The following is a 15,558-nucleotide window of genomic DNA, read 5'->3' as shown; positions in this document are numbered from 1 at the left end:
AAATATAATTTTAGGGCGTGACCCCATCACCAAACATAAAGCCATTGTTTCCCAGACAATCACTGACGTCATCCCCTCTGGAAATCATGCTGTCACAGCCTCTAACATCATAAACTGCAACCCCAACAGTCTACTTCTACCTCTTTTCCAAGATCCACAAAACAGGACTGCCCTATTGGCCCAAAGGTTTAGCCTGTTCTTGCCCCACAGAGTTGACTTCTTCCCATCTCCACTTTATTTTTTTCTCCCCTTATCCAGTCTCTTCCAGCCCACATCTGCCTCGTTAACAGTTTTCAGTTTCTTGGCCCAAGCCCTGTACCTCAATACCCCCATCACCAACGAGGACAGTCTGAGAGTTCTCCGCTTCTTCCTTGAACAGTGGCTCAAACAGTTCCCACAACCACCCTCCTCTATCTGGCTGAACTTGGTTTCATATTGAGCAGCCTTGCCTTTGACTCACTTCCTCAAATAAAAGGTGTTGCTGTAGGAATCCATATGGACCCTAGTTATACCTTATTGTGGGGTATGTGAAACATTTTTTGTCAAATGCTACTTAGGTTCCCTCCCTCACCTCTTTTTTCAGTATGTTGATGACTGCATCAGTGCTGTTTCCTGTTCTCTCCCCTAACTGGAATATTTCATCAATTTTGCTTCCAATTTACACCCCTCTCTTTCACATGGTCCATCTTGGACTCTTCCCTTCCTCAACTTCTTTATTTCCATTTCTGGGATGGACTATTGTAATGGACAATAGTCAACAAGAAACAGATAAACTTTATCACAGAGAGTTTTTCCAGAAGCTACATGTTCGATCAGTACCCTCATCAGGAAACTCCACCTCTAGATGACCCAAGCTTAGGGCCCTTTGGTCAGAGCCTCCAAGAACATCATGTGACCCCTGATAGACACCAGGAGAAGCTATACCTTCAATTACTACAATTATCAATCAATATCACTTTAAATCACTGATTCCCGCAGCTGCCTTGACTGCACTTCCTCACACCCCTCTTCCTGTAAGGACTATATATCATTCTCCCAATTTCTCACTTCCCATTGGATCTGATGCCACCTTCCATGCCAGTGCTTCTGATATGTCTTCCTTTTTCCTCAACTGAGAATTCCCCTCAACCATGATTGACAAGGCCCTCTGCCAGGTCGGTCCCATTTCCCACACTTCTGCTCTCACCGACTCCTCCTTCCCAGAATGGCGACAGGGTTCTCTTTGTTCTCATTTTCCACCCCACCAGATGGCCTGCCACACTCTTCAATCACCCTCAACACTCCTCCTCTTCTCAAGCACCTTCCCTTCAGGTGCAGGAGATGTAACACCTGTGCTTTTAACTCCTTCTTTCCCATTGTCCAGAATCCTAAACACTCCTTCCAGGTGAAACAGCAATTTACTTGTACTCCTTTCAATGAGGATGCAGTATTTGCTGATCGCGATGTGGTCTCCTCTACACTGAGAAGGCCCAACCTGCACAGGGTGACAGCTTTGCAGAACCACAAATGTGACTCCATTCTTGGTCCACTCCTATTCTGACCTCTCTGTCCTCGGCCTCCTACACTATTGTAATTATGCTCAACATGAGCCCAAGAAACAGCACCTCATCTTTCAATTAGGCACCTTGCAGCTTTCCAGGCCTAACAATAATTTCAACAATTTCAGATGATAACCACTGTTCCCATTTTTTCGGACAGCAGCCATTGGTAATGATTCTGTTATTCCAATTTCTACCTCCCCTATTTCTTTACTTGTCCCATTAGTATGTGAAAAGATTATATATTAAAACTAATCTTTTAAACTTTAAGGTAATTACAAGGGTATGAGGACAGAGCTGGCTAAAGTGAAGCTGGGAAATTAGGTTAAGGGTAGGTCAGTAGAGATGCAGTGGCAGACATTTAAGGATATTTCACAATACTCAGCAAAAGTGCATTCCAGTAAGAAAGCAAGATTCCAGGAGACAAATGCACCCTCCCCGACACACTAAGCTAATATCAAATCAAAAAAAAAACTGCACAACTCTGGTGGTAGGTCAGAAGATTGGACAGAATTTAAAAACCAGCAAAGAGCGATGATAAAAGTAATAAAGTGAGAGCAATTAGATTATGAGAGAAAGTTAGCTAGAAATATAGAAACAGATATTAAGAGTTTCTACAAGTATTTAAAAAGATAAAAGAGTAACTAAAGTGAGCATGGGTCCCCTAGAGAGTCTGGGTTATTAATAATGGAGAAAAAAAGGAAATGGCAGAAGTGTTGAACAGATAATTTGTCTGTCTTCACTGTAGAGGATACAAATAACACATATATGAAGTACCCCTTTTGCCTTTCACCATCATCCTTTCACTTAATCTCTCCTGTATTCCACCTATTACAGAACTTCCCCTTTGTTCCTTTCTCCCTGCCTTCTTCTGTGTCTCCGTGCTTGTTTGTAACTTGTTACATCTCCAGCTTTTTCCGATCTTGATGAACGGTCATTGACCCGAAATATGAATTTTGTTTCTCTCCCCACGGGTGTTGCCAGACTTACTGAGTATTTCCAGCATTTGCTGTTTATATTTTAGATTCCCAACATTCACAGTATTTTGCTTTTATATTTTCCTGGCCCACACCCAAAAATGGGTGCGCTTGAATTTCTGGATCTTGGCATCTACACATTGGGGATAGAGGAAGAGCTTGTCAGACAGTGTATTAAGCTTAGGAGGAATGAGAATGAAAAATATAGGAGCCCTGATTGGAGAAGTGTTGAGTGAAGAGAGAGAGGAGAAGACAGGCTGCAGTAGAAAGAAAAAAGATGGAGGTTAAAGATATAGGATGAATTATCAGTTAGATGGAAAGCCTTGCTTACCAAGGGATATATGAAATACTTCCCAGTGCAGTCATGTTCTCATTACTCTCAATAGGAGAAAGAAGTAATAGAAAAATTGATTATTAACACAGTCAGAATTCCACTAAAATCACTTGGAGTTCAAATTTCTTTACATGAACATTTTTGAATTCAAATCAAAGTCCTAAAAATGCAATTACGCATTGTTAGAATGGAACTGGACTGTGATTTGCAACTTGAGTTCCAAATTGCAGTAGAGGTAACATTATTATGGTCCAAGTTTTGCACTTCCATTGTTTTCATTGAGATACTCATACAGCATGGAAAGAGGCCATTCGGCCCATCATGTCCATGCTGGTCATCAATCCCCATCTACTCCAATCCCATTTTCCAACACTTGGCCCATAGCCTTGTATGCTCTGGCGCTTCAAGTGTTCATCTAAATACTTCTTAAATGCTGTAAAGGTTCCCGTCTCTACTACCCTTTCAGGCAGAAAGGGTGTACTGTTCAAACGTTCACACACATACAAACACTGACCTGGTTCACATGCCACTGGTGGTGGTGGTGGTGGTGGTGGAGGAGGCATCGGTACAGGTACAGTCACAGGCATCGTCATATTCTCAGCTCCGTAGCTATTTCTGTTTCTACTAATATCACTGTTTCCAACCAACAATAAAAAGGAAAGCATAAAGGAACAGCCATAGGTGTTTTGTATAATGAACATATCCAATTGTACCTATAAAAATGTCCACATTTTATTATTGATTTTGATAAACTTACTTAAGTTTTGGAGGCCCATCTGTTGGTGGAGAGTTAGTCACAGGACTGCTATATGCATTTGGGATAACAGGAGGTTGAACAGGTCTTGGTGTCTTGGCACTTCTTCTGAAAATTACAAAAACAGAAAGTTTCTTTAATAGTGAGCATGAGTTATAAGAGAAATTAAGAATGAAGTTGGGCAGAGACTGGCCTTTCAGCTCATGAATCAAAGTTTAAATCCAGTCCAGATTGGGGACAAGGCAAATGTGCTCTTTCTGCTGAACGGATGGATCCTACAAGTTTGGGGAGATTCAAATCTGTTCATAGTGGACATGGGCTTTAACAACCAAACTGGTGGCCTCGCTTGCAGAACCCACAGAATGACTGGGAACTCAAAAAGCTAAAGTTTAGGGCTCATACATCTCTCTTGAATCACATTAGAGAGAGATTTACTATGCGAGTAGCAGTGTTATATGTGGCTGGGAAGGATTCTCGATGCTGACTGAAGTAAGTAAGAACATTCTTAACCCTTAATATATTGTTGCTCAATTTGGTGACCATACAACCTAAAAAGGTAACATGGTGAAAATGGCAGAAGATGCTCGAACCCAGAAGTCCCGCCTCCGAGCATGGCCCCTGCCATTTTCGCGGTCCCGGGTTGGGGTTTGTACATACGCATTTTACGGCAGTGGCTACCCATAGAAATTAGCAGCTGCATCCAGTGTGAGACGTGCTTGAAATGTGACATGTGCAGATTAGACCCAGTAGGAATAGGTCTGAATTTTGTGAATTAATTTGGATAGCCTGGGTACCCTTTTGGAGAGATAAGGAATCCTGTGGTAATCTGAGGTGCAATACACCTTTGAGAGAATGTGAGCAGATTGACCACGTGATTGCATTACCCAACTGCTGTGTAGCATGGGCTACATTGTTAATCAGTAGTTTAGGATGGATTTTTTGTCTGAGAAGCACACTTGGTTAATTGCTTATGTGAATAAACAGCATGTGCCTCACTTTACAACCGTCACTTTATCTACATCGCATGGATTACCAACTCATTCATCAGTAGATAGGCGTGCAACCGTGTTCACTGAGCAAAGCAACCCGAGAGAAGGAACATACACACCACTTTGCATATGGTCCCGAGACACTTTTGCGGGAGATAAGGTGCCCTTTGGGAGGGGTCAAATGCCTTTTTTTACTAAACATAGGCATGAGTGTGCGTCAAAAGTGCATAAATTCATTAGAACTGTCAAAAACAACTGTCAAAAGTGTCAAGATGGACTGTCAAGGGGAGCTGTCAAGCTGTCAAGGCATTTAAAACTCCTGCCCTTTAAATCTTTGGGAGAAAAACTGTCTGGAGTGTTAACTAAAGATTGCTTACTATTTCACTATGTCTGTTGACATAATACTTAGGATTACCATGTCAGGATTGCTACTGCATGACTGATTTCACAACCTTCATAGTAGGGTGCCTTCCATTTCTCAGCATAGGTCCTTAGGTCTGCCAGTGGTGCATACTGGGTATGCACGTGTAAGGGCAAAGGGTGGGTGGTGGGGTCATGGGTTGGCATAAGTTGGCACTAAACTGTAATAGTGGCTATAAAATGCCATGGTTGGAGGTATAGGTCGGCATGGAGGATATGAGGGGCCATGGCGGGTGGGGAGAGGGGAATAGGTAGGCATGGGGGACATAAGGGGCCATAGAGTGGGCAGGGGGCATAGGCTGGCATGGGGAGTATGAGGGGCCATGTGGGTGGGCAGAAGAGCACTAGTTTGCATGAAGGGTGTGAAGGGCCATGACAGTAGGTAGGGGACATAGGTTGGCATGGGTTAGCTTGGATGGGGTAGAGGAGTGTGCGGGGGTATGAGGTGTGAAGGGCTGTTTTACATTTTCTTTTTTTCTAAAACCGATACTGTGCTGGTGCACAGAGGCAGGCCTTCCTTCCAGCTCGCCTCGGCACTTGACATCCTCCGCACTCGTTCAGGTCGCCCGACCCGACTCCGAATACAGCCCGCCACCCCAGGATTGTCAGACATTTTTAGAAGTCAGGTTTGCAGAGACAAGAGTTCTCCCGATTCTGCACACCCGGCGCGCGGACAAAAATCTAGGCCTGAGATCTGTCAGTAACAGTATTTCAGCTTTCGGTTAAAAGAGGAGTTTGGTCTTTAAGAAAACATCATGTTCATAGAATCATGAAACAGCACAGAAAGGAGTCATTCAGTTCATCATACCTATGCTGGCTCCTTGAAAGAGTTAAATAATTTGTTCCTCCCCCTGCTCTTTCACAAAACTCTGCAATTTTTTTTCCCCTTTTCAGGTAATTATCCAATTCCCTTTCACGAGTTAAGATTGAATCTACTTCCATCAACCTTTCAGAAAGTGCATTCCAGGTTATAACAAGTCACCATGTAGAAAAAATGATCCTCATCTCCCCCAACTCTTTTGCCAATTATCTTAAATCTGTGTCCTGGGGAGTGGGAACGGGTCTTCCTTTATCTATTCCATCAAAATCCCTCATTATTTTGAAGGCCTCTTGTAAATCTTCCCTTAACCAACTCTGCTCCAAAGTGGGTAATCCCAGCTTCTCCATATAATTGAAGTCCCCCATCCCAGGTGTCATTTTTACTAAATCTCCCCTATCCCCTCTCCACGGTTATTAATATCGCATTTCTGTTATGCTTTTGTTTTCTAATTATGTCATTATTTTCAATAATTTGGGCTGGCTTTTCCTGCAGCACACAGCCTAAAATCAGGCAGTACAGCAGCAGAGGAAAGACAATAAAATCATAGAAACATAGAATGGTTACAGCGCAGAAAGAGGCCATTTGGCCCATCATGTCCGTGCTAGCTCAGTGTAACAGCTGTGCAGTTCATCCTCCTCCCCCACCTTTTCCCCGTAATCCCGCAACTTTTTTCACTTCAAATAATTATCCAATTTCTTCTTGAAAGGTCTGATTGAATCTGCTCTCACCACGCTCTCAGGTAGTGCACTCCACATCCTAACCACACCTACATAAAAAAAGGTTTTACTCTTTTTGCTGCTGCTTCTTTTGCCAATCACCTTAAATCAATGCCCTCTGGTTCTCAATCCTTCCACTAAAAGGAACAGTTTCTCCCTATCTCCTCTGTCCAGACCCCTCATGATTTTGAACACCTCTGTAAAATCTCCTCTCAGCCTTCTCTTCTCTAAAGAGCACAGCCCTGGCTTCACCAAACTATCCTCATAACTGAAGTCTCTCATGCCCTAAATCCCTGCCTTAAAGCTTGTACCTGAAATCTGCTTTCCCATCCCTATAGGGTATTTAGCCGCTTGGTTGTTCAATGTCCTGCCACGTTCAAAGGATGTGGTGGGGGCCAAGCTAATGGAACCAGCTGATTTCCCTACCCACCCACCACATTAACACCAGCTCCAGGTAATGCCACAAAAGAGTAGCGGTACATCCTGTGCAACCTAGGAAGTCTGCTGGTGGAGGGAGAGGGCTCTCTCTCTTCAGTATCCTAAGCAATAGTCACTGCAACCCATTATATGCATTTGTAACCCCCACCATGATCTACCACTGCCCAATTTATAAGAGCATTCCATGGAGTGGAGCTAAAAATTGAGAAAGCAGATCTCACAGTTTAACTCTCCCAAATGTCCTTCCCCAGCTATCAGTAAACATGTTCGTTAATAAATTTACACTTACCCTAAAGTTCCTTGTGATGATGCAGCTTTCATACTCATTTGTCCATACCTTCGTGATAATGTTCCAACCCTTACATTACTAACTTCCTACAACGAAAAATTGAGAATAAAATGTGGCTCAGAGCAAAGGTCTCAAGCTTCTTCAAACATTTATAATAAATTAAAACCTTTTAGAAGTTAAATTGGTTAGCCACTGAAATCGGGCACAGTGATTGCAATGCATGATTAACCCACGCCCATTGAGTGGAACACAGGCAGCTGCCAGCTTCATGCTGCCTGCTGATTTTTATGATTACTATGTACAGCCAGAGGTACCCACGCTGTTCATTGCTGCATGCATCAGCAGGAAGCCCAAAATCTTAACTTCCTAGCATCACTTAAAGCTAACCAGCATGGTTAAAGCTAGCCTCCATCCCTTGAAGCAAAGAGAGAAGAATGACTGACCATGGGAGGGAGTGCAGGCATCAGACACTACACTGGAGCTACTGGTGGAGGAGATGGAAAGGATAAGGATGTCATATATCCTCAGGGGTGTTGGGGTCCTGCAGAAACATGTGGGAGAAGGATAGCCGCAGAAGTCAAAACCAGCAGTGTAGCTAAAGGACTGGAGGCAATGTCACAAGGCTTTTAATGACCCCACAGAAGTGATAAAGATCAGTGAACGCATCTTCAAAACCATATTCTACGAACTGCATCACTAGCCTCAAACACTGCTCATTTCCCCATATCCCCATCAATCACCAACCAACAATCTCTATTAATCAGGACACATACACCTTCAGGCTTCACCTCTCCCTCACCCTCATTCACCCAGCACTGCTGCAAGCCTCATACCCACATCTCACAGTTTGCACTCACTCCTCAGCCTTTGCTGCAGAGAAACCCCTACAATCCAACCAACTCTCCTTCTCTGCTTCCCAATCGATGCAAGTTTTGCTATTCAGTTAAAAATAAGAATATAGAACTAAATTATTGTGCAAAACGACAACACAACGTAAAACTTCAAGATGGCAACTGCGTTGCATCTGTGTGCCCTAATCAATTAGACACAACCCTCCAACCTCATTTCACCCAATCGGCCTGGAACTTCCTCGGATCTTCTCTGCTCCACTGTCATAACTGTGCCATAAGTGTAACATAAAAGCACATGTTAACAGGGTTTCCGCTGCACTCCCGACAAAGATATGGTGATGGAACGGGAACAAATATGAGGCGATTCCAGCTTTTGTGTCATATTTGTTACTCATGTTTAAGGTCATCTTTCAGATTCACTCAGAAAGTGGCATTTTCGTTGTCACTGGAAGTTTTAATACACATTTCATTATACAGGCGGCATTTCTGCTATACCTGGTAGATGTCCAAAATTACAGAATTTAACGTTGTACTATGTTAAATCACTGTCCCAAGTTATCATTAAAACCCCAAATATATATGCAAACTGGTTTAAGGGAGCACATCATGTTCTTCATAGACATCACAGCCCATTGGGGACTTGCAGTGTGCGTATATTCTGCCATATATGTTGAAATTTGCAGAAGAACTCAGTGTTGCAACTAACATATCATGCATATCTTTGATTGACATGCTAGCCATAACTATACAAGCTTCACTAAGTACAAGCTGTGTAAAACCACCTATGGGGTTACAGGAGCCTTTCTGCTGTGCACTCCTTGCTGCAAAATCACAATCATATTCTTCATTTTAATGTTTATGACTTTGCCATGAACAGCAAAACAGAAAATGAGCTGAAAATGTGCAGAAAAATACTGTTTAATTTGGTCTATAAATGTTACACGGAGTTGAACCTCATTGACTGTTTTAATTCAACTTTGCTTCATTAATATTGTCTGATCATTCTATTTTTAGCACTAAGTTCCTATTTTGCTCGTAGTTATATTGCCTGATTCAAGTTATTGGATAGTACACATTTTTTAATGCAAAAATGCCCTTGACTTATTAGAACTGGACTGTGGTCCCAGCAAAAGTTCTGAGTTAGATATCTGTTCTCTTTTTATCTTGGAATTTAATATAGTTCATGTCAAATTTTATTATTATGTTATGGAGGGTAATAACACGCATAAAAATATTCAGGTAGCTATTTATTTTTAATAATGCTATCCTGAATTACCTTTCTTACCTTCACTCCATGTCCAGTATCATCTAGGATTGTAAAAACAATGGGTTTCCTGGTGTACTTTTCTCGTTGCACAGGGTTTGTTGGAGGTATGATTTTGGCAACCCTTGGTGTGGTTTTAGGAACAGCAAATGCTCCAATCTCTCGCCGAGCCACTTTCTCCTTGTGCATCTCCACTTTCTAAGGAAATCAAATGGAAAAAAATAGGGAGACAAACAAATGGTGCTTTACCCATGCTGGCGAGTGAGAACCATTCTACTTGAATGTTAAAGAGGCATAACTGTAGAATTATGTAGAAGACAGCTTCTAGTTCCAATTTAACTGATCGCCGAAGGAGCAAGATTTGGAGAAATGGAGGGAAAAATTCTTGCTCCTATTCACTACCCAATGATGAAAACTGCAAATATATTGAAAAAAGTTAAAAACCAAGGTGACTTGCTGTTCTGCTGTCTATCTTCAAAGAGCTCATAGCTTATCATGAAATGTAATTACATGGGTAAGGTGCTGAAGAGTTGCCAGCATCTATGGAACCTTATTCCAGCATGAGCCTGCAGAATAGGGAAAATTAGATAATGAAATTAACTCAACCAGCAACAAGATGCAATGGTTTGTGGTTTGTCACGAAATGTTGACTCTGTGTAATGTAAAATGGAGAATGGAAGTAAAAATTGGGAGAGGCGTAATATGGACTGCTGACCCATTATTACTCATCTTTACATGATCACGCATATTCAATATCCACAGTGTTTAAAATTTCACTCCTAACTGCTGATGCCATATGGACATAATTCTGTCATCTCTGAACATTACAATAATTCCATCAGAAAAATCTTCTATTAAAAAGCAGTGGAAATAATTATGGTATAAATTAATTTATTTAACTCTTCCTTTGAAAGATTATAAAACAACACGTGAAACATTTCCTCTTGGTCACCATGAAGCCACTTCATGGGAATAAAATTAAATTCTCTCAGAACAAAATAGACCAAGATTTAGCACTATCCTGTTGTTCTTTTAATTATAGTTATGTATGAGCAGATGAGTTGAGCTCATCAAATATTGCACTTCTCCATCTCTTAATCACCACAATCACTGCATAAAACATGAGTGTCCCTGTCAGCAGTAAATCATTGTATGAACTACAAGATTACGACATAAATGAGCAACTGTATTAAAGAAGGAATCTTCCCATCAGAAACATCATAATATTTTGTGTTTACAGCAAATCAGTGTTGGTTTTTGTTTCAACAAACTGCACGAGCAGAAGTTAAAGTGTTCCTGAAACTGACCGTATGAGGAAGCCAATCTGGCATGTGAGGCTGTCATGATGCAATTGTGGGGTCAATGGTTCTGTCAATAATAATGTTAATTTGGGTTCTTCACAATCATTTAAGCTGCTGTCCCCAGGAGGATACCGTTGATATCTCAACCTCGCACTCCAATCATAAAAAATTACAAAAATCTAAACCAAAAAAAACTTGCATTTATATAGCATCTTTTGAGACCTCAGCCAATGAAGTACTTTTAAAGTGTGGTCACTGTTGGAATATAGGAAATGTAGCAGCCAATATGTGCACAGAAAGCTTCCACATGCTGAAAGGTGATTACAACCAGATAGTGTGCCTTTAGTGATGTTGATTGAGGGATAAATATTGGCCAGGGTGCTGGGAGTAAACCCCCTGCTCTTCTTCAAAATAGCTCACGGAAACTTTTCCATCTGCAGACAGGGCCTCAGTTTAATGTTTCATCCTGAAGATGACATCTCTGATAGTGGTCCTCCCTCAGCACTCACTGAGAGACAGGTAAAAATAAAATATTGAAAGTTAATCGCCACTTTTTGTAACTTATTCAGGTAAGGATTTCAAAAAGATACACTTATGGTGGATCTTTCAGTTAAGAATATTCCCCTTTATGCATTGTATTAATTATTTCAGTTTATTTAACACACTGCACATCAAATAGCACATAGTACATTACGGCCAGAATTTTGGTGTCGGCGTGTGGGGGTGGGCCCGGCATGCCGATGCCGGTGAAGCCGGGCACGCATCCTGACGTAACTGCACGTCATTTAAATCTTTCGTTTGGCGGGCGCACACCAGAGGAGGCTGCGTGCCCGCCGAACTGTCAAAGGCCTGTTAGGGCAATTACAAACCTAATTAAAATAATTATCAACGCTGCACATCCAACCTTAAGGTTGGCAGGCAGGTGAAGAGCCCAAGCGGCCTTCTCATTTTTCAGGAAACCTCATCCACGGGCGGGATGAGGCTTCCTGAAGGTTTTATTAAATAAATAAATGTTTTTTGCACAATTCATAAACCTGTCCCAGCTCATGTGACACTTGCACACGAGAAGACATGTCTAAATAATTTTTATCTTTCTTTATTTAAACATTTCAATGTGAACTTAATCTCCCTGAGGCAGCTCCGACTCTCCCTCCTCCCTCTGCCTGCACAGGTAGCACTGAGCGCTAGCGGCCGTGTGTCACGCTGGGCGGGCCTTAATTGGCCTGCCCACGTTAAATGGCAGCACTCAGGCACCGATTGGCTCCACGCCTGCCCGCGCCCACTCCCAACCGGCCCGCCCAACATACAGAAAATTCTTCCCTATGTGTCAAAACAAATAGTTGATCTCATTGAGGTGAGGTTTCTCACATTGTCTTGGGGAATAGAAATTTTTTAAAAAGCAGATGTGAAAAAGATTCACATCCCATTCTCAGTCACAGAAGAGCAACTGTCCTCTAAGTATGACCCTTATTTTATTTTACCTACAGCAAGTGCCCCCAACTTCAGCAGTACTGTTCTTGTTCAATATTCATTTGTGGGATGCGAGCATCGTTGTCAAGGCCAGCATTTATTGTCCATTCCTAATTGTCTTTGAGAAGATGATGATGAGACACCTTCTTGAACCATTGCATTGTTATTAGGGCAACAGCAAGATTTTGACCCAGCACCAGAGAAGGAATGGCAATGTGGTTCCAAACCAGGATGGTGTGTGCTAAATAAGGCTGCATTTTTGCTTCTGGAGATGGTAAGGCCCAATCTTCAACATGCTTTTCACAAAAGCAACACCTGAGCCTTATTGTAAACAGCCATCATTTATTCTGGCCATGGGCTTAACTTTGTGTACAGGCACCAGTGTGTCTCTCTCAGTTTGGTCTGCATGGACCTTCTCAACCATGAGAAACAGGAAATTGCAACCTTACGCTACACAGACAAAATCAGTTCTCCTTGTAGCGGATCACAATAGTTGCTGTAATGTAACAAAGATATTGCTGTTCTTAAAAAAAAAACTGCAAATGCTAGAAACATGAAATAAAAAGAGAAACTGTTGGAAATATTCTGCATTTGAAAGAGGAAACACAAATTAAAGTTTCTCCACCTAAAACTTTAACACTTTCTCATCCAGTCATTTGCTGCCTATTGCAGCATTTCATGTTTTTATGGGCAAAATCTTCTGCCTGCCAGGAACGGGTGTGGGCGGGCGCAAAGCCGAGCATTGCCCACGATCGGCTGCGCGCGGGGCGGGCAGGAACCCAGAGGGAATCTCATCTCTGCAATTTCACACTCCCCCACCACCTGAAAACCTGCTGGGGAGGGAGCGTAAAAATTCTGGCTACAAGGGGCTGATATTTGCCAGGTTTTTATTCTGTATTAATACGCAAAAAGACTTCAGACGGAGATTATAAGCTTTTCTCTTGCAAGTAAATAGGATTTTTTTCCCCTAGTGAAATGTAGAACAAGCAACGTAATGATGAACAGTGGAAATCAGGGTGTTTCGCATTTCTCAATCTGGCACTTAAGTGGATTTCCACTCTGTTTTCACAGCAGCCAGAGCTAGTGTCACAATAACAGCTTTTCACTGAAGGCATTGAGCTGGGAAAGAGATTAAACCCTTTGTCCCTACTAAGCTGTGTGTACTTGGAAGGAACCATGAGGGTGGAGTGCACAAGCTGTTACACTCTGGCAGTGACTCTTATGCCATGAACTTTATTAACATCAAACCCCTTTGTGATGACCATGAATGAGTTCTGCATCTCTTGCTTAATTACTCTGTTAACTATTTGAGGGCGGCTGCAGGAATCTTGCAACAAATTGTCTTTTGTCTTTGATAGCAAAGCTCCATACCCACTGACACACATGTCGCTGACAATGAATTCCATTAATTATATTTCCTCCACAGCATTATCCTTTTGATCTAAAGTACATTTTCAGATGGACTACTAGCTGGATGAAAATGTTATTTTATTAGCTTTTCGTGAACTGGAATTTCGGAAATGTATAATACACTATAAAATGTGATAACTTTTCAGGTTGCCCATTATTGATATAGTTACCTTATCACAGATACATTGAAGGATAGTCCACAGCAACAATTTGCATTAAAGACATTACAAGGAGCTCCACATAGGTGAAAACAAATGATAGGAGATGGATGGGAGAGTCAGGAAATGAATGAAAATCAGAAGCGATGTCTAATGGGCAACTGTTCCGATATCGCCCAGTTTACATTATGAGCCAAAGTTAAAATTGCCCTTGATGAGTTTTGAGTATTGAAATCTGGTTAATGAATCTAGCAGCAATGAGAGTGAGGTGGAAGCTGAATGAGGTAAGAACAGAGGCAGGTATTAGGGAAATAGAAGCAGTCTTACAGATTAATAGGATTTGAGGGTTGAAGCTCAGTTGTGGGTCAAACAGCCACAGCGGAATTTTCTGTTCCAGTGGGTGAAGAGAAAGTCAGAGTGGCTTCTGCTGGAGAACAGGACAGCTGAACAAACGGGATCTCATTACTTATGCATCTGCGAGGAGTACGTTGAATCTCGTGGTGGGGCAGGCAGGAATTGTCCCACCACGCTGTCACCTCATAGGCTGCAATGTCCAGGAGCCATATTTGAATGGCACTTAGCCATCCACTCTTCCACCCTGCTCCTTGACTGCCCCCCCCCTCAGTCTTGGCTTGATCGCACTCCTCCCCTGTGCCCAGCCTTGGCGCAGCATGTTTGACAGGCAGCTGATATCTTTCAATGACGATGTGAAAGGAAGGTGAAAGCATCATCTACTGACCTGAAAGTCCAAAAAGATATCTACCTCGCCAGGTGCACACCACTTTTAGGTACAGTTGTGAATCAGAGCATTCTAACTTTACGCTGGCAATGGGCTAAATTTGGAGGGGGAACAAGATTCCAGTGTGTTGGGCTTTTAATGGGCATTCATGAGATGCAAATGGGGTTCCCGGCATAGATCAGAGGGACACTCAACCCACCTTTAACCTGCCACGAAAGTCAGGAGAAGATTCCAAACTAATTTCCCAACATCGGGAAACTGATTTCTGGTTTCCCACCAAATCTTGCTCCCCCGCCCATCATGATACCCGCTGCTGAAATAAATTTGAATTTGAAACCAACACCATGGCCAGAATTTTCAAAGGGCTGCAGGGTCAGGATTCGGTGCAGTCGGCCTTTAAAAACTGTGGTCCTAGAAGGTATGTCGGGATCTCAACGCCTCCGGGACAGTTTCAAACTTTCAATTGACTACCAGGGCAGAGAGGGACTGGGTAAGGCACTCACCTTCAATTAGTGGCTCCATAAGCTCCTTGAGGGGCTTGTTGAAGGGCCTGTCTGAAACGGAATGAGATTTTGAAAGATTTTCCTGCCAACCCCAGGCAGTTTTGTCTTTGGATAATTTGCTTTGCAAAACTTTAAAAATTTTATCAGTGGGTCCAACATGCGCAGTATGAGTGCTTCTCCTACCCATCTCATCCATGGCCACAATCACGCTCCATCTTGAGGAGCTGCCTGCTCTAACTAGCAAGGCAGTGGCAGCCCCACATTGAAAATCTGGCCTATATTACTGAGTGGTAACAGATAAAGGTTGGAATCTGGGGTACTCCAGAAATGACTGTGTGGGGAGAAGCCATTGCTTACAAAGTGCTGGCTGCAATCAGACATCTGGAAACAGAATCAGGTGAGGGCAGTTTCACAGGGGCAGAGAATTGTTTAAACTACCTTGCAAAACATATGACGAGATCAAATGGATAAGGACAAATTGCATGTGATGGTTAAAGTCACAGAGTACATGGCTGGTGACTAAGACCAGGGCAATCTTGATTCTATGGGAAGGCTGGAACTTGGACTGAATGAATTTGAACAGGGAA

The 15,558-nt window shown here is 42.4% G+C and overlaps 1 protein-coding gene across 1 annotated transcript in view; it reads right to left on the bottom strand.

Annotated features, from left to right (window-relative positions):
• The window catches only part of LOC121269041 (abl interactor 1-like), a 246,053-nt gene that overhangs the window by 13,463 nt on the left and 217,032 nt on the right, over window positions 1-15,558 (bottom strand). The window contains exons 7-10 of the mRNA XM_041173443.1: window positions 9,412-9,588; window positions 7,276-7,361; window positions 3,607-3,711; window positions 3,364-3,482 (exon numbers count right to left, since the gene is read on the bottom strand). Of these exons, the coding sequence (XP_041029377.1) occupies window positions 3,364-3,482; window positions 3,607-3,711; window positions 7,276-7,361; window positions 9,412-9,588 (487 nt within the window). The remainder of the gene's footprint in view (window positions 1-3,363; window positions 3,483-3,606; window positions 3,712-7,275; window positions 7,362-9,411; window positions 9,589-15,558) is intronic.

This window comes from Carcharodon carcharias, chromosome 23 (assembly GCF_017639515.1).
Source record: "Carcharodon carcharias isolate sCarCar2 chromosome 23, sCarCar2.pri, whole genome shotgun sequence".
Classification (NCBI taxonomy): Eukaryota; Metazoa; Chordata; class Chondrichthyes; order Lamniformes; family Lamnidae; genus Carcharodon; species Carcharodon carcharias.
This window is presented reverse-complemented; position numbering and strand designations above follow the sequence as displayed.